General features: G+C 49.4%; 3 protein-coding genes across 4 annotated transcripts in view; 1 reads left to right on the top strand and 2 right to left on the bottom strand.

Moving 5' to 3' along the window:
* Positions 1–1,931, top strand: part of MLST8 (MTOR associated protein MLST8) — a 32,326-nt gene extending 30,395 nt beyond the window's left edge. Inside the window, exon 9 of the mRNA XM_075318287.1 lies at positions 437–1,931. Coding sequence (XP_075174402.1) covers positions 437–555 — 119 coding nt within the window. The 3' untranslated portion in view covers positions 556–1,931. The remainder of the gene's footprint in view (positions 1–436) is intronic.
* BRICD5 (BRICHOS domain containing 5) lies at positions 733–9,652 on the bottom strand. 2 transcript variants are annotated; one of them, XM_075318289.1, is made up of 6 exons: positions 8,637–9,652; positions 6,524–6,664; positions 4,324–4,461; positions 1,973–2,080; positions 1,517–1,670; positions 733–1,214 (listed from the first exon to the last, which is right to left on the bottom strand). In XM_075318289.1, exons 1-6 carry the CDS (start codon positions 8,658–8,660, stop codon positions 1,123–1,125), a joined length of 657 nt encoding a protein of 218 aa, XP_075174404.1. In that variant the 5' UTR covers positions 8,661–9,652; the 3' UTR covers positions 733–1,122. The 2 variants fall into 2 exon arrangements, with proteins under 2 accessions (XP_075174404.1, XP_075174403.1); XM_075318288.1 differs by having other exon boundaries at positions 4,324–4,473; positions 8,637–9,651.
* Positions 9,653–12,174: 2,522 nt separating this feature from the next.
* On the bottom strand, positions 12,175–16,849 carry PGP (phosphoglycolate phosphatase). The gene is made up of 2 exons (XM_075319443.1): positions 16,135–16,849; positions 12,175–12,656 (listed from the first exon to the last, which is right to left on the bottom strand). The coding sequence occupies exons 1-2, from the start codon at positions 16,727–16,729 to the stop codon at positions 12,331–12,333; spliced, it is 921 nt and encodes a 306-aa protein (XP_075175558.1). The 5' UTR covers positions 16,730–16,849; the 3' UTR covers positions 12,175–12,330.
* Between the last annotated feature and the right edge of the window lie 401 nt (positions 16,850–17,250).

Genomic DNA, 17,250 nt, shown 5'->3' with positions numbered 1-17,250 from the left:
TATAACTCAGGATCAGTAATGTATGTACACAGTGACTGCACCAGCAGAATAGTGAGTACAGCTCTGGAGTATAATACAGGATGTAACTCAGGATCAGTACAGGATCAGTAATGTAATGTATATACACAGTGACTGCACCAGCAGAATAGTGAGTGCAGCTCTGAAGTATAATACAATACTGATCCCTAGTTATATTCTGTACTATATCCCAGAGCTGTACTCACTATTCTGCTGATGCAGTCACTGTGTACATACATTACATTACTTATCCTGGGTTACCTCCTGTATTATACTCCAGAGCTGCACTCACTATTCTGCTGGTGCAGTCACTGTCTATTTACATTACAACACTGATATACTCCAGAGCTGCACTCACTATTCTGCTAGATGAGATGTGTCTTTAGTCCTGGTGATTGACCTCCGCTTTCTCCTCCAGCTTCGTCTGATAACCTGGCCCGGCTTTGGTGTGTAGAGACCGGGGAGATCAAGCGAGAGTACAGTGGTCACCAGAAGGCGGTGGTCAGCCTGGCTTTTAATGACAGTGTCCTGGGGTGACCCGGCCTCGCTCTGTAGCATTACATATAATAAGACTTTACTCCGCGGCCTGAGATCACACAGGACAGAGGACAGCTGGGATCTGACTCTTCATAGACGTTGCGATCACAGGTGACTCTTTTTTTCGGATTTCCTCTATTCTGTGCAATAAAGCAGTAAATGACCGGAGTCCTGTACTGAAAAGTGATGTATATTTAATATGTAATCACACATACAAGGTGGAGGATATAAACAGGAGTCTGGCATCTGGTGCACACTCATCCCCCGCTTCTGGCTGGACTGTGACGAGAACAGAAACGGCGGGGAAAAACCAGACACCGCACACTAGCAACTTCCGATCTGTCGGTCGTCCCTGCGTTCGGAGGAATGATGCACACAGTAGCGCCGCCATAGACGTACGATACACTGCACAGTCCAGCTGTCACTAAAGAGTTAACAGGAAACCGTACCGATCAATCCAAAACTAACTCCTCCCACGCTCTGTGCAAAATCTGCTCGGGAGGGTTCGGCCGCGCTTGGAGGAGTCCGTACTTTTTTTTTATTGGGGGGGTGAGGCGTATGTTCGGCCTAGTCGGGTAGGTAGTAGAAGCAGACGGACACACAGATGTTGTTAGGGAAGCAGATGTCGATGCAGAGATAAATCAGGCGTCTCGTCGGGCCTGCGGTGACCGGAGAAGAGCGTTTTATACACAGCATGTTACTAGTTGTGGGGGTGTGTCCCTGCCCAGTTTGACACTGTCCAATCAGAGCTCACAGGGCAGGTACACACCTTTTTTTGCAGTAAGGAAAAGAAAAATGGCGACCTCCATTGTCAAATATCCATGAGGAATAACAGAGGAACAGCACAATGTAAAGGTGTGAGAATAGATGCCCCTGATTTCTGATTTAACAGGGAATAGAAATATTTAAAAAAAACAGGACTGTCAAGAGCGGTCAAAATACCCCTTTAAGGCCTACTTACCGTCACTCTTTTTTACCCAGAAAATAGGGAGCTGGTCGCACAACGTCTGCACAGGCTCCCCTACTAGTTCATGATTGACTTTGCGACCTCCTATTACACCGAGGAACTCGCGGTAGTAACGTGTCCTGTTGTTCTGCAGAAAAAGGATGCCGTCCTGTTGTAAAAGCCAAACAGAAAAAAAAGAATAGTGGGGGATTATAAAAAAGAGAAAACTAATAGATTGTCATGCAACCAATTGATGAGATTCCCAGTCGTGGACAATTGTTTTAAATGACACGAATTTGTCTTCCTGCAGCCACCACCAGGGGGAGCTCAGGAGCTTTCTGCATACTGTGAGGCTGAGCGCCCTCTGGTGAGGCAGAGAGAATTGCGTCATTTAGCCGCCATGATGAATAAACATTGATTTATCTTTAAATGCGTGAATAAAGACATAGATTTCATGTTGTGATATCTGACCTTGGCTACAGACATATTTAGGAAGGACTGGATATTTTCCATATCTCTCATCTCCATGCGTCGAAGGAAACAGGATTTCTCGCCAGCAGCCTTATAGCAAACCAGACCCTATAGGAAATATATAGGACAGGTATTAATAGGAAAAATAGAATTGTATATTAACATATTAAAGGGATCTGCGCCCTTCCAGTAGTTGTGTCCTGACAGCTTATGACTATCGCCACTAGTCCCACCTTTAAAGGGGTTGTCCATATCAGATCAGTGGGGGTCTAACACCCGGCCCCTTCACCAGTCAGTTGTCCTCACCCAGATCTATATGTTGTATGTACATCACAACTATGTGTGGAGCTGGCTCACCTCCTGCGCATGCTCCAGATAGAGAGACCTGGTTCTGACCACTAGAGGGAGCAAAGCAACATTCTACATTATGCTTAGACATTGTATGTAGTGAGCTCCCTCTAGTGGTGTCTGCAGGATGCCAGAATTCTCCCATTCATTGCTTTACCCATCAGTCAACATTTTGGTTACTTGCTTTTTCCATGCTATAACATTTTTAGAAATATTTTTCTTAGTTTTGTGTTGTGCTGTACCTCTGTTATTCCTCCTGGAATTGTAAGCCTGCGGGATCAGACTGTGTAGAGGCATGCCCCCTGAGCAAGATTGCCAGGAGGAATAACAAAGGAACAGCAAGTAGCGCCAGCATCCCTGCAGGGATGCCAACTTATTCACCGCCCCTGCCGAGTTGCTTCCTCCCCCACTGCCCTGTGGCCGTCCACTTGTGCTTCCTGCTTTCTCCTCCTCCTGGGGCCTGTTCACAGCAGATCAGGTCTCCTGAGAGTGTGCTTAGGGCACGCGCACGGATCAGGCCTCTTAAGGGGTCAGCTCACTGTTTCCAGGAAATGCTTCAGGCTATGGCTGAGAGACATTATGTATTTAAGGCACCCTCCCATTAGGGGAGGTGCCTGCGCAACATCCTTCGTTAGTTTGGCTACCACTCTGCTAACTATTTGTCAGGTAACAAGCTCCTGTACCGTTATTCCTGTGTCTGTCACCTGTACCTGTCTTCCCATATCTATTTGTTCCGGCCGTGCCCACCATACCCATCTGCCTCAGTCACCCCACCTATACCTGCCTTCCTCTGTGTCCGTACCAGTGTCTGTCTCCTATCCTGGGGGGTCAGCTGCCACAGTCCCAGTCACTGCCTGGGAGTGGTACCTGGCGTCTGCCTCGTGGTAGGTGCTTAGTTAAGCTCGGGTCCCCCTATGATCCAGTGAGTCCAGTAACCGCACTCGCTGCCCCTACACCAGCCGTGAGCTTTACATGGCACAACACAGATGCAAGGGGCATGCAAGAATGTAGTGAAACAGATTTGTGAGGAGAGCGGATCTATACACAGTACAGTCCTCAGGAGATGTATACAGAGTGTCCACCCATATCCTATCTACCGCCATTAACTTGGGAACGGCGGCAGCTATAGGCATAGAAGTGGTGTCTAGGTATAGTAAAGTAATCATGCGCTACGCAATGAAACCACCTATAGCGCCACCTGGTGGAAAACAACGGAGTTAGCATTTTTATCTCGAAAACGGAACGAGATAGAGAAAAAAAGTGAATTAAAAAGTTGTAGGGCATCATCAATTCAATACGAATCGACACCTTGCATACAGAAATGCTATGATATGAAGCCCATGACCCCCCAAACATTGAATGCTGGTCACGCATATGGCGCTCATGTAACTTTGCTGCTCAGTGTCCCCCGTCGGCTGCAATGCACATCTGGACTCTGCACAGCATACTGTATCCTGCTGCACGTTGTGCAATATGGTAGGTGACACGTTTGCCCAAGCGTCTGTGATACGTCGTCGTAGGTCCTGCAATGTTGGTGGAGGGGTCGCATACACCTGCTGTTTGATGTGACCTCACAGAAAGACGTCCAATGGGGTCAGGTCAGGTGAGCGGAGGCCACTCCACACAGCCACCATACGCAATGGCTTGTAGGAAGGTCTCCATGAGGTTTCGCTTCACGGCCGCAGCCTTGTGAGTTTTACACGCTCTAATCATAGCATTTCTGTATGCAAGGTGTCGAATCGTATTGAATTGATGATGCCCTACAACTTTGTAATTCACTTTTTTTCTCTCTCGTTCCGTTTTTGAGATAAAAATGCTAACTCCGTTGTTTTCCACCAGGTGGTGCTATAGGTGGCTTCATTGCGTAGCGTATGGCTGCTTTACTATACCTAGACACCACTTCTATGCCTATGGCTGCCGCCGTTCTCATGTTAATGGCGGTGGACATACTGTATACATGGATGTAGAAGGAAGTCACGGCATACACCCGTCACACCGCTCACATGTTTGCTGTCGAATAACACCACCGACGTCTGATTTCTGGAGGTGATCCGATAGGTGACTGTATTCCTCCGCTTGTCAGTAATGGCGGACTGGTTTACGGAGGAGCCCTGCAGGTTTTTGTAGGTCAGCCGGACAACCTGTAAGAGAGGCTGAAAGTAACGGCTTTATGTGTCTGATGTAGAGGTGTTGTGTGCGGCAACAAAACTTCCAGATAAGCGGCATCATTGGGATCATGATAATCTTTTAGCCTGAATAATTGCTCCATTGTACCGTCAAGTGGGGGTGGGCCTTTTTAGCTCTACAGGAAGTGGGGGTGGGCCTTTCTAGCTCTACAGGAAGTGGGGGTGGGCCTTTCTAGCTCTACAGGAAGTGGGGGTGGGCCTTTCTAGCTCTACAGGAAGTGGGGGTGGGCCTTTTTAGCTCTACAGGAAGTGGGGGGTGGGCCTTTCTAGCTCTACAGGAAGTGGGGGTGGTCCTTTCTAGCTCTACAGGAAGTTGGGTGGGTCTTTCTCACTCTACAGGAAGTTGGGTGGGTCTTTCTCACTCTACAGGAAGTTGGGTGGGTCTCTCATTCTACAGGAAGTGGGGGTGGGTCTTTCTCACTCTACAGGAAATTGGGCGGGTCGTTCTTGCTTTACAGGAAGTGGGGAAGGGTCTTGCTGTACAGGAAGTCGGTATGAATCTTTCTTGCTCTAGAGGAATTGGGGGTGGGTCTGTCTCATTCTAGAGGAAGTGGGGGTGGGTCTTTCTCACTCTACAGGAAGTGGGGGTGGGCCTTTCTCACTCTACAGGAAGTGGGGCGGGTCGTTCTTGCTTTACAGGAAGTGGGGAAGGGTCTTGCTCTACAGGAAGTGGGTACGAATCTTTCTCTCTAGAGAAATTGGGGGTGGGCCTTTCTCGCTCTACAGGAAGTGGCGGGTGGGCCTTTCTAGCTCTACATGGAGATAGATAAGCCGGTCTTTTGAGCACTAATAATAGATCTATTATCTCAAGTTTTCTTTGTGAATAATTATGCTTTATTCGTGACAATTAGATAAAAAACTCTTATCACTACGCGTTTCAGCAGGATATACTGCTTTCCTCAGGTACCTGAGGAAAGCAGTATATCCTGCTGAAACGCGTAGTGATAACAAGAGCTTTATTTTTATCTAATTGTCACGAATAAAGCATAATTATTCACAAAGAAAACTTGAGATAATAGATCTATTATTAGCGCTCACAAGACCGGCTTATCTATCTCCATATACCTTCACTCCCTTAAGGGATTCCGGTTTAGAGCTGCTGAAAGTAATAGATTTAATCATTCCAAATACCTTTGAGGGAAGACAAACGGCCGCAATTAGTTCCAGGATCTCAAGAGTCGGTGAACCAGGAACCAGGAGCGGTCATCTCCCCAGGTCCATTCAGCCTAACATCGGATACCGCCAGCCGAGACAACCCCTCATCCTCCAGAGGATTTACATGATCATCACCGAGGTTGTGCGAGGGCGCACAACCTTATCAGGTGAGCAGTTTTTAATACATTATAACTAAATTGTCCCACGGGTGCTTCTCATATGCGCTATCTTTATTTTCAGTTTCTAGCTCTACAGGAAGTAGGAGTGGGCCTTTCTAGCTCTACAGGAAGTGGGGGTGAACCTTTCTAGCTCTACAGGAAGTAGGGGTGGGCCTTTCTAGCTCTACAGGAAGTGGGGGTGGGCCTTTCTCACTCTACAGGAAGTTGGGCGGGTCTTTCTTGCTTTACAGGAAGTGGGGAAGGGTTTTGCTCTACAGGAAGTGAGTGCGGATCTTTCTCGCTCTACAGGAAGTGAGGGCGTGACTTTGTCTTCCTGCTCCTACTTTCCTGTATTAAACTTCAAATATGCACAACTGAGGCAAGCAAGTTTGAGCACTTATGCTATTGGACAGTGCATGAACAATGCATGTTGGGAAGGGAGGGATAGCAATTCCAGCTCCTATAGTGCTGGCAGAATGCTGATGAATCGGAACCGCCCGCTCAAAAAGAGTGGATGGGAAGTTAAAGAGAATCAGGACATAGTAGACTGGTATGTGCACTGAAAGCTGTTTTGCCTTGTTTAGGGGAATGAGGGCAGCAAAAGATTTCTACAGGCTCTTTGCGAAAGGATAGACAGGAGGACTATTCAGAATTAAAGGCGCACAAGGGCCTATAGACAGTGTAATAACAGAATGAGTTTATACCTTAGCTTTACTATTTTTCCATCCTAAAACGCCGACCACACTTATGCCCACAATGGAGAAGAGCAGGGCAATGGCCAGGAAGCCCCAGAATATCCTAGTGGCAGCTTTGGATCTTCCTCGAGGTCCTCTGTCAGTCGGAGGCTGGAGGAAAATAAATGCAGTCAGTTACAGTGATTTGTGGAGCAAGCTCCAGATAGTGAGAACACCAGCACTACAGGGGCCACTAGATGGAGAAAAGCAGCATTCCATATAATGTATATACATTGTATATAGTGGGCTCCCTCTAGTGGTGTCTGCAGGAAGCCGGAATTGTGCTAATTATTAAGTTATATGCATTTTAGCAAGTATTTTCTCTGCCGCTACAGTGTAGAACCCTTGGCTATCCCCAGGAGTCCCCATAGAAGATGGATGGACCAGTGGTGCACATTTAAAGTCAGTGTTTAAGTCGAGGTGAAGGAATGATGGGAGGGGATGAAGAAGGGAGGGGGAAGAGGGTGGAGAAGGGGGGGAAGGGGATGGCGGTGCAGGGGAGCGAGAAGGGTGGGATGGGATCGAGGGAAAGAGTAGGGGATGGCAGGGCAAGGAATGGAGAAGGGAGAGATGGGATGGAGGGGAAGAGGAAGGGGATCGAGGGGAAGAGGAGGGGATGGAGAAGGGAGCAGAGGGGATGGAGAACGGAGGGGGAAGAGGGTGGAGAAGGGGGGGGGAGGATGGGGGGGCAGGGGATGCAGAAGGGAGGGATGGGATCGAGGGGAAGAGGAGGGGATGGCGGGGCAAGGAATGGAGAAGGGAGGGATGGGATGGAAGGGAAGAGGATGGAGGGGAAGGGGATGGAGAAGGGAGAAATGGGATCGAGGGGAAGAGGAAGAGGATGGAGGGGAAGGGGATGGAGAAGGGAGAAATGGGATCGAGGGGAAGAGGAAGGGATGGAGAAAGGAGTGGGTAGAGGACCTGGGGGGAAGAGGACAGGAGAGGGGGGAGAGGGGAGGAGGTCAGGGGGGAAAGGAGAGGGGTGAAGTGGAGGAGGAAGGGATGTAGGAGGGGGAGAGGATGGAGGGGGATCAACAAGTTGCTAAGATGGGAATTATCTCTTACCTCTGTCTATATACTTGGAATTTGGAGCTCTTGTTAAAATGTTGACCTAATAGCATGGCAAGTGCGGGCGGGTGCGTGCAGCAGGCTCAGGAGTTGTGTTATACAGCCAGCACTTGCCTCTAACAGCAGTGATCGGACCTAGCTCTGATCACCGCTGTTTAACCCCTTTATCTGCTGCTGTCCATGCCTGACAGTGGCACTTAAATGGTGCAATCCCTATGGATCATTCTTTCTAATGCCCATAGCAAACAAAAACAACAAAAAACAAATCTAGCTCTTGGAAGCAGAAAAGGATGGATGTTTTTGGACTCACCTAATTAAGTCTATGGGTGTGCAAAAAATGACGACGCAGTGATGTAATATGGATGAAAATCGTCTTATTTGCTTGGATGAAAACTGGATAATTTTCCATTTACTTGTCTGAACCCGGCCTCACGTTAGTTTTTATCTTTTTTTTTTTTTAACTGATCCATTAAGAGTCAATTCATAGTAGTAATAAGAAAAAAAATGAAGTACTGATAGTCTATCTCCTTCATTTTTAACGGACAGATGAGAAAAATAACTGACAATACGGATGACGCATGACATCGGGTGTAAAAATGGAAATGTCTTTGTACTTGTCCATCAGGTCACAAAACGTTTGCAATTTTTATAATTTAACCCAACTATTCAATTAGGCTGCCCCCCCCCCCCAAAAAAAATAAAAAACAAGACCAAAGGATGTTGATAAAATATGGAAATATTTAAAATATAATATAAATATATAATATATAAATGGCTAAATATATATTATAATATATAATATAAAATAATATAAATGGCTAAAAAAATAAAAAAATCTAAATTACACTCTGCAAAAACCAACGAAAAAAAATCATCTATAAACCTGATAAATGGAGAAGGGAGAGAATCAAAAATACAACAATACAAACAAGTTAATTTGCCAATCAATAATCCCTCGTCTTATAGATATGAGGTCACGACTGTCCCTGGACGATATGGCGGGCGCGTCTCTTACCGCCGCGTCTGCGCTCCCCTCCATGCTGCGCTGCAGTCCCAGTCTCTGTCAGTCCTTGCAATGTGCAGGTTGTGCGCGGTCCGGGGACGGCGCGGGGTGAAGGGCGCGTCCATCAGCACCCGGCCAGCGGGCACCTCCAGAGCCACCTTCTCCGCCAGGCTCCACCTGAGAAACTCGAGAGGCAGGAATGTAACAATGGCCGGGCTGTGATGAGAAACTGGAAAACGAGAATAGAAAGAGCCCCCCGGACCTGGGACCAGTGAGATGGAAACACAAACCCGGGCTTTGTGCTGAGGAGGAAGAGAAAGGGAAAAAAAGGCCTTATCGGTGGCAGGATGGAGAGGACGCCAAGTGCACACATTCCTGCCTCTCAGCAAGTCACAAAAGACACAGTGTGCAGGCAACCGGGGACGGACGGGAAGAAAGCGGCCTGCAAGCAATAGGACAGAACCTACTGGGCCGTCTGCCAGGCGCTAACACAAGGGTCATCTACCGTGAAGGGCGGCCAAAAGTGGACATGGATCCCACCTAGACTGACCGAAGTGGAGATTTGTGCCCGTCCTCAAGATTATAGCAGACCAAATATGACGCTCCTTCAGCTTTCTCCCAGTCCGTGTGTACCCAAGAGAAAAAGTTAAATCATAATGGCATGTGCATCTACTCACTCAAAACCCATAGAAAAGCCCAACGTGCCGCCATCATCCCCAACTACACAGTAAATCTGCTTCTGGTGCACAGAGCAGTCTAATAGGTCATGGTCTGTAACTTGCCAGTCACTATTTTTCATTGGGAGGTTCTTTAGAATTCTGCCAGCACATTAGGAGCTGGAACTTGCATGTTTGTTACTTCCCAGCATGCTTTGCACCTGCCATCATCCAGGTATACCCTTTAAGGAAAGCCTGCCATTCTGTGATGTCTATATACAATTTGATCTACTACTACTTCCTATAGAAGAAAAAAAAAAAGACCTGCCCCCAGTTTTTGCAGACATACCGGTCCCAACTTTCTTGGAGAGAGACAAAGACCTACCGCCCCATCCTGTAAGTATAAATACCCCCCCCCCCACTTCCTATAGATATAAGAACCATTCCTACTTTTTGCAGATATAAAGACCCAACCCACTCCCTGTACAAAACCCCACAATTCTTGTAGACAGACGCCACTTCCTGTACAAAAGGTAAAGATGGTTGACCTCGGGAAGATCAACATCCAACACCGCGGAGACACCATCACGTGGTTCTCAACGCAGTGACACTAGAACAAGAACAAGGCCCCCTGCCAGCGTTGAGAAACATGTGATGGTGTCTCTGCGGCATTCTTGCTTTTCATACTTCCTGTACAAAGACCTACCCCACTTACTGTAGAGACCCTCCGCATTTCCTGTAGAAAGATGCTTCCTGTACAAAGACCTACCTGACTTCCTGTAGATGCCACTTCCTGTACAAGGACCCACCCCCTGTAGCGACCGCCGCCACTTCCTGTACATGACCCACCCCACTGTAGAGACAGGCACCATTTCCTGTACAAAGACCCGCCTCACTTCCGGTAGACTCCATTTTCTGTACAAAGACCACCCCACTTCTTGTAGAAACAGATGCCACTTCCTGAGGAAATAGATGCCATTTCCTGTAGAAAGACTCCACTGTACAAAGACCCATAGACAGATGCCACTTCCTGTACAAAGGCCCACCCCACTTCCTGTAGAAACTGTAGAGACAGACACCACTTAATTGTAGAAAGACGCCTCTTCCTGTACAAAGACCCACCCCACTTCCTGTAGAAAGACGCCAGTTCCTGTACAAAGACCCACCCCACTTCCTGTAGAAAGACGCCAGTTCCTGTACAAAGACCCACCCCACTTCCTGTAGAAAGACGCCGCTTCCTGTACAAAGACCCACCCCGCTTCCTGTACAAAGACCCACCCCACTTCCTGTAGAAACAGACACCATTTCCTGTACAAAGACCCACCCCACTTCCTGTAGAAAGACACCACTTCATTGTACAAAGACCCACCCCACTTCCTGTAGAAAGACACCACTTCATTGTACAAAGACCCACCCCACTTCCTGTAGAAAGACACCTCTTCCTGTACAAAGACCCACCCCACTTCCTGTAGAGACAGACACCACTTCATTGTACAAAGACCCACCCCACTTCCTGTAGAGACAGACACCACTTCATTGTACAAAGACCCACCCCACTTCCTGTAGAAAGACGCCTCTTCCTGTACAAAGACCCACCCCACTTCCTGTAGAGACAGACACCACTTCATTGTACAAAGACCCACCCCACTTCCTGTAGAAAGAAAAAAAAAAAAACATTTACAAAATCATACTGTTGACGGTTTAGCCATATCAAAAAAATTTAAATTTATTCATAACGAGAGCGAGAAATCATCTCTTCATTGTACAAAAACCCACCCCGCTTCCTGTAGAAAGACGCCGCTTCCTGTACAAAGACCCACCCCGCTTCCTGTACAAAGACCCACCCCGCTTCCTGTACAAAGACCCACCCCACTTCCTGTAGAAACAGACACCATTTCCTGTACAAAGACCCACCCCACTTCCTGTAGAAAGACACCACTTCATTGTACAAAGACCCACCCCACTTCCTGTAGAAAGACACCTCTTCCTGTACAAAGGCCCACCCCACTTCCTGTAGAGACAGACACCACTTCATTGTACAAAGACCCACCCCACTTCCTGTAGAGACAGACACCACTTCATTGTACAAAGACCCACCCCACTTCCTGTAGAAAGACGCCTCTTCCTGTACAAAAACCCACCCCACTTCCTGTAGAAAGACGCCGCTTCCTGTACAAAGACCCACCCCACATCCTGTACAAAGACCCACCACGCTTCCTGTAGAAAGACGCCGCGTCCTGTAGAAAGACCCACCCCGCTTCCTGTACAAAGACCCACCCCGCTTCCTGTACAAAGACCCACCCCGCTTCCTGTACAAAGACCCACCCCTCTTCCTGTAGATGCCACTTCCTGTACAAAGACCCACCCCACTTCCTGTAGACGCCGCTTCCTGTACAAAGACCCACCCCACTTCCTGTAGAAAGACGCCGCTTCCTGTACAAAGACCCACCCCACTTCCTGTAGAAAGACGCCACTTCATTGTACAAAAACCCACCCCACTTCCTGTAGAAAGACCCACCACGCTTCCTGTAGAAAGACGCCGCGTCCTGTAGAAAGACCCACCCCGCTTCCTGTACAAAGACCCACCCCGCTTCCTGTACAAAGACCCACCCCGCTTCCTGTACAAAGACCCACCCCGCTTCCTGTACAAAGACCCACCCCACTTCCTGTAGACGCCACTTCCTGTACAAAGACCCACCCCACTTCCTGTAGACGCCACTTCCTGAACAAAGACCCACCACGCTTCCTGAATGAAGTATGGAGCAGTCTTTTTTTTACTTTTTATATTCTTATGCATTTTGAGGGAACCGAGATATATTATGGGTATAATCTATCCACTCGGATGGGGCTCACCCTCACCCCCCCAACAAATATAAAAAATAAGAATTGAGCAGTTTCTGTAAAATAATTTATTTTTTTTTATAAAATAAATAAGTCATAATTTTTTATATTATGTAAATTCTGCTGCATTTCGTCCCTTCCCGGACAGGGTGGCATTAAACAGTTAATTCTCCTAAAAAAAAAAAACAAAACCCAAAAAACCGGACAGGTCACTGATCAGCAGGACACAGTGCCGGAAGCAGATCAGCGACAGAGTCCACGTAGAAGTCTGGGACCAGGGAGAGGGAGCCATTTTCTTGGTGGGACTTTGCTTCCTCCAGAGTGGAGAATCCGGTTAGGGTCAAGAGTGTCCGGATCCCGCAGGTGGAGCCCATCTGAATGTCTGTGTCCAGCCGATCCCCCACCATCACCGTCCGCGACGGATCCAAACCACATTCTTTGACGACACAGTCGTAGAGGAAAGAGTTGGGCTTTCCGATCACCTGGGCTTTGCGATGAGCTGCAGTTTCGACCGCTCGCACCATGCAGCCGGTGCCTGAGAAGAGAAGGACAACGGGTAAGAAGCCTGAGCACTTGTAAGGGACATCCGAAATCAGACTTGAGCATATAATCCTGATATTATGACCAGCATTTCAGGAGTCCAGCTAAAGGGCCCAATGTATTCAACCTCTGCACACAGAATAACTACTGCAGCTTGTACTGAGCAGCATGAGATCGCAGTAGGGAGGAGGAACTGCCAATCATAATAGTGGGGAAGAAATTGAAGATTCGGGACACTGAGAAGCTGTTAGTCAGGATAGGTATGTGGAGATTTAGCAACAGAGAATCGGGCTGGGTGGAGGGTGAAGACTTAGAAGCAGGGAAGGGGGACACTGAGGATCTGTTAATGAAGGAAGGTGGGTGGAGATTCAGCAGCAGGAGAGGAGGGACACTGAGGAACTGTCCATCAGATTAGGTAGGTGGAGCTTAAGCAACAGCGAGGACCAACTGGGGGAAGGTGAAGATTCAGCAGCAGAGAGGAGGGACACTGAGGATCTGTCGGTGAAGGTGGGTTCACGTTCAGCAGGAGAGGAGGGACACTGAGGAACTGTCAATCAAAATAGGTAGGTGGAGATTCAGCAGCAGAGGATAGGGCTGGGGAGAGGGTGAAGATTCAGCAGCAGGAGAGGAGGGACACTGAGGAACTGTCCATCAGAATAGGTAGGTGGAGCTTAAGCAACAGCGAGGACAGACTGGGGGAAGGTGAAGATTCAGCAGTAGAGATGAGGGACACTGAGGATCTGTCAGTGAAGGTGGGTTCAGGTTCAGAAGAAGAGGAGGGACACTGAGGAACTGTCAAAATAGGTAGGTGGAGATTCAGCAGCAGAGGATTGGGCTGGGGAGAGGGTGAAGATTCAGCAGCAAAGAGGAGTGACACTGAGGATCGGTCAGTGAAGGTGGGTTGAGGTTCAGCAGGAGAGGAGGGACATTGAGGAACTGTCAGAGTAGGTAGTTGGGGATTAAGCAACAGTGAGGATTCGGCTGCGGAGAGGGTGAAGATTTAGCAGCAGGGAAGAGGGACACTGAAGAACTATCAGAAGAGGTAGGTGGACATTCAGCAGCAGAGGAAAGACACTGAGGACCGGTCAATCAGAATAGGTAGGTGGAGATTCAGCAGCAGAGGATCGGGCTGGGGAAAGGGTGAAGATTCAGCAGCAGAGAAGAGGGACACTGAGGAACTGTCAATCAGAAAAGTAGGTGGAGATTCAGCAGCAGAGAGGAGGGACACTGGAGGAGCTGTCAATCAGAATAAGTAGGTGGAGATTCAGCAGCAGAGAGGAGGGACACTGGAGGAGCTGTCAATCAGGATAGGTGGTGCCATAGGATTGGAGCAGCATCGGTAAAAGGTGAAGCAGCTGGAAGGTGAATATATGATAGGGGGCTTACATTTAAAATGCCACGCCAGTGCTGAAAAAAAACAAAAACGCTGGAGCGTTGGTTTAACACTGGCTTCATTTATCAGGACTGGTTTACATCAAGAATATACTCTGACAGGTGACTGAGCTTTGTATAAATCATCCCTGTATAATCTAGTGTGCGGCCAGCTGAGAGGGGTCGTCCTCGAATGTTTAGATGAAAATCTGGCACAATATAGTGTGAAAATACACAGGGAATCAGTACAGATCCTCTCTGGCCTCCTGGCAGTCCCTGCCATGCTGCCGGTGTCTCCTGCTGGCCTCGATTTTTTTTTTTCTTTCAGCAGATGTAATTCCATAAACGCTGCAGCTAGTCAGTGGCCACTGATGGGCTGCAGTGGTCATGTTCTAAGCAAGCCAGAAGAGAAATCTAGGAGCCCAGGAGCTGACAGCACTGCTAAGGAACAGCAGGAACTGGTTTTTATTCATTTTTGTTATTTTTACACAACCATGGCTGCCATTTCCTTGTGTAAACTGTCACCAGTCTTATGTAAGATCTGTGGTGACGGGCGGTGCCAGGACACCCTCGGCATGGAGCCACTTCCCCCGCTGACACAATGACTTAGCAGATCTGATGTGACCGGGACTTGGCGTTCAGAGAACATTCTTCTAGTCGTAGTGACTAAATATAGTCTGGGTCTGGAAGTCCTCCAGGATTCCTGGTGGGTCAGGTCTAGAGGCTGCCATTAGGTCTCATGTACTGGCCCATATTCGCCCCCCGTCTCAGGACTGGTGGGCAACTCGACTGTCAGATGTCCGCCCATCACGGTGCGTCGTGTCAGATTGGTGAGGGTCCGGCACTCTCCAGGATCTGCCATCTCCAGCATTGGGGTTGTCCAGAGGTGCACAACGAATGGCGCCAGCACAGCTCCATACACAGTGCAGTGGCCATTCTCAGTGCGGCAGCTCAGTGCCCATTCACTTCAGTAAGAACTAAGTTGCCGAACCTGAGGACGAGCACCACACCGTGTACAGAGCTGTGATGTTCTGCTGACATGATCCGTGCGGGCGCCGCTCCCCCACACACTCATATTAATGATCATCTAAAGACAACTAGTCATAGACAACTCATTCAAGCTCTTCCCTACTAGTACATCCTAGGTTTAGTCCCTCATGTTTGATGCAGGCTCAGGAGCTGAGCCTGCATTATACGCGGCAGATGATGGCTGTATTACACAGCCGGCATCTGCCTTTGCGAGAAGGGGTCTGAGGTTGTGGCCAGTATCTGGCAGCCATTGTGGTGGATTTTTATACCGTCTCATTTATAAAACTTATGTTAGCAGCTATAAACTGCTCTAGTTACCCATAGCAACCAGAGCTCAGTTTTAATAGAAAAACTGCCTTATTCACCTATAGCATCTAATCATAGCTCTTCTTAGCAGGAAAAAAAAAAGTGCCTTAGCTACGCAAAGCAACCTATCACAGCTCAGTTTTAACAGAAAAATGGCCTAGTTACCCATAGCAACCAACCACAGCTCAATTTTAACAGAAAACTGCCCTGGTTACCCATAGCAACTAATCACAGCTCATCCCTAAGCATGAAAAAAGTGCCCTAGCTACGCATAGCAACCTATCAGCTCAGTCGCAGCAGAAAAACTTCCCTAGCTACGCATAACAACCTATCACAGCTCAGTTTTAACAGAAAACTGCCCTAATTACCCATAGCAACTAATTACAGCTTATCGTAGCATGAAAAAAGTGCCCTAGCTACGCATAGCAACCTATCACAGCTCAGTTTGCACAGAGAACGGCCCTAGTTACCCATAGCAACCAACCACAGCTCAAGTTTAACATAACACTGCCCTAGTTGTCCATAGCAACTAATCACAGCTCATCCTTAGCATGGAAAAAAGTGCCCTATCTACGCATAGCAACCTATCACAGCTCAGTTTTAAAAAGAAACCCGCCTTACTTATCCATGTCAGCCAATCAGGACGCAGCTTTCACTCCTTACACCATTCAGGTAATAGAAAGCTGCGCTCTGATTGGTCGCTATGGGAAACACTCAGTGTATATATAGGGGGTCTTGCGGCGGCCGCGTCTTCCCGCCCGTCGTACCGGGGATGTGGCGGCCTCCCTCCAGCGGCAGGCGGGTGTCGGTGTTGGTGGCGATGAACAGACAGCCCGGGTCCTGCAGATAGTGCAGCGCTCGCGACAGTTTCATGTAGCTGAAGTGCTCATCGAAGCCGACCACCACCGCGCGCACCTCCGGGTCCTTCTCCAGCGCCGCCCAGTCCTTCATGCCGCCGCTCACCGGGTCCGGGCCGCTGCCCACGTGCGGGATCCCCGCCGCCTCCAGCTCCCGGCTCAGCGCGGCGCCGCCGATCAGGTACACCTTCCCCTGCAGCCGCGCCTCGTCCCGCAGGTACCGGGCCGTGCAGTACGCGGTGCCGAACACCTCCCCCGGCTCCGCGCCGAAGCCCAGCCGGCCCAGCTTGTCGGCGTACATGGCCCGGGTCTTGGTGCTGTTATTCGTCAGGTAGAAGACGCGCTTCCCGCTGCTCCGCAGCCCGGTGACCAGATCCGGGGCTCCCGGCACCGCCTCGTCCCCGCGCCACAGCACCCCGTCACAGTCAAACAGCACCGTGTCCACCGAGGCCAGGAACCGGCGGCTCCGCTCCCCGCCCAGACGCGAGCACTTGGAGGCCGCCATGTCTTCTGTCAGGACGCCGGGAGGGACCGGAAGAGGCGGCTCCGGGGAGATCCCGCACCGACCGACCTCGGCAGAGCAATATCGGCCCGATAGCTACACAGTGCGGCCTTATATCTGCCAGAAAGCGGCCTCAAGGGGGGACGAGGGGAGGTCGGCAGGAAGGATATGGGGGGACGAGGGGAGGTCTACAGGGAGGACATGGGGGGACGAGGGGAGTTCGGTCGGGAGGATATGGGGGGACGAGGGGAGGTCGGCAGGGAAAATATGGGGGGTGACAAGGGTAGTCGGCAGGTAGGATATGGGAGGGACAGGTGGAGGTCGGCAGGGATTATATGGAGGGAACGAGGGGAGGTTGGCAGGGAGGATATAGGGGGGAGAAGGGGAGGGAGGATATAGGGGAGAACGAGGGGAGGTCGGCAGGAATGAGGGGGGACACGTGGAGGGGTTGAGAGGGAGGAATGGTGGGGGCGAGGGGAGGTCGGCAGGGAGGGATGGGGATAAGCAGAGGATGGCAGGGACGA

Source organism: Anomaloglossus baeobatrachus, chromosome 7, assembly GCF_048569485.1.
Source record: "Anomaloglossus baeobatrachus isolate aAnoBae1 chromosome 7, aAnoBae1.hap1, whole genome shotgun sequence".
NCBI lineage: Eukaryota > Metazoa > Chordata > Amphibia > Anura > Aromobatidae > Anomaloglossus > Anomaloglossus baeobatrachus.
Note: the sequence above shows the minus strand (reverse complement) of the source record. Positions and strands in the feature narration are given on the sequence as shown.

What these genes read in the sequence shown, in the direction of transcription:
- BRICD5 (XM_075318288.1), bottom strand. Translation starts at nt 8,660, where the DNA reads ATGGAGGGGAGCGCAGACGCGGCG. An exon ending in GGAAAAATAGTAAAGCTAAG is followed by an intron (nt 4,474 to 6,523) that starts GTATAAACTCAT and finishes CGTTACTTTCAG; the next exon opens with CCTCTCTTACAGGTTGTCCG. An exon ending in TAAATATGTCTGTAGCCAAG is followed by an intron (nt 1,671 to 1,972) that starts GTCAGATATCAC and finishes CTTTTACAACAG; the next exon opens with GACGGCATCCTTTTTCTGCA.
- PGP (XM_075319443.1), bottom strand. Translation starts at nt 16,729, where the DNA reads ATGGCGGCCTCCAAGTGCTCGCGTCTGGGCGGGGAGCGGAGCCGCCGG. An exon ending in GGGAGGCCGCCACATCCCCG is followed by an intron (nt 12,657 to 16,134) that starts GTACGACGGGCG and finishes TTCTCTTCTCAG; the next exon opens with GCACCGGCTGCATGGTGCGA.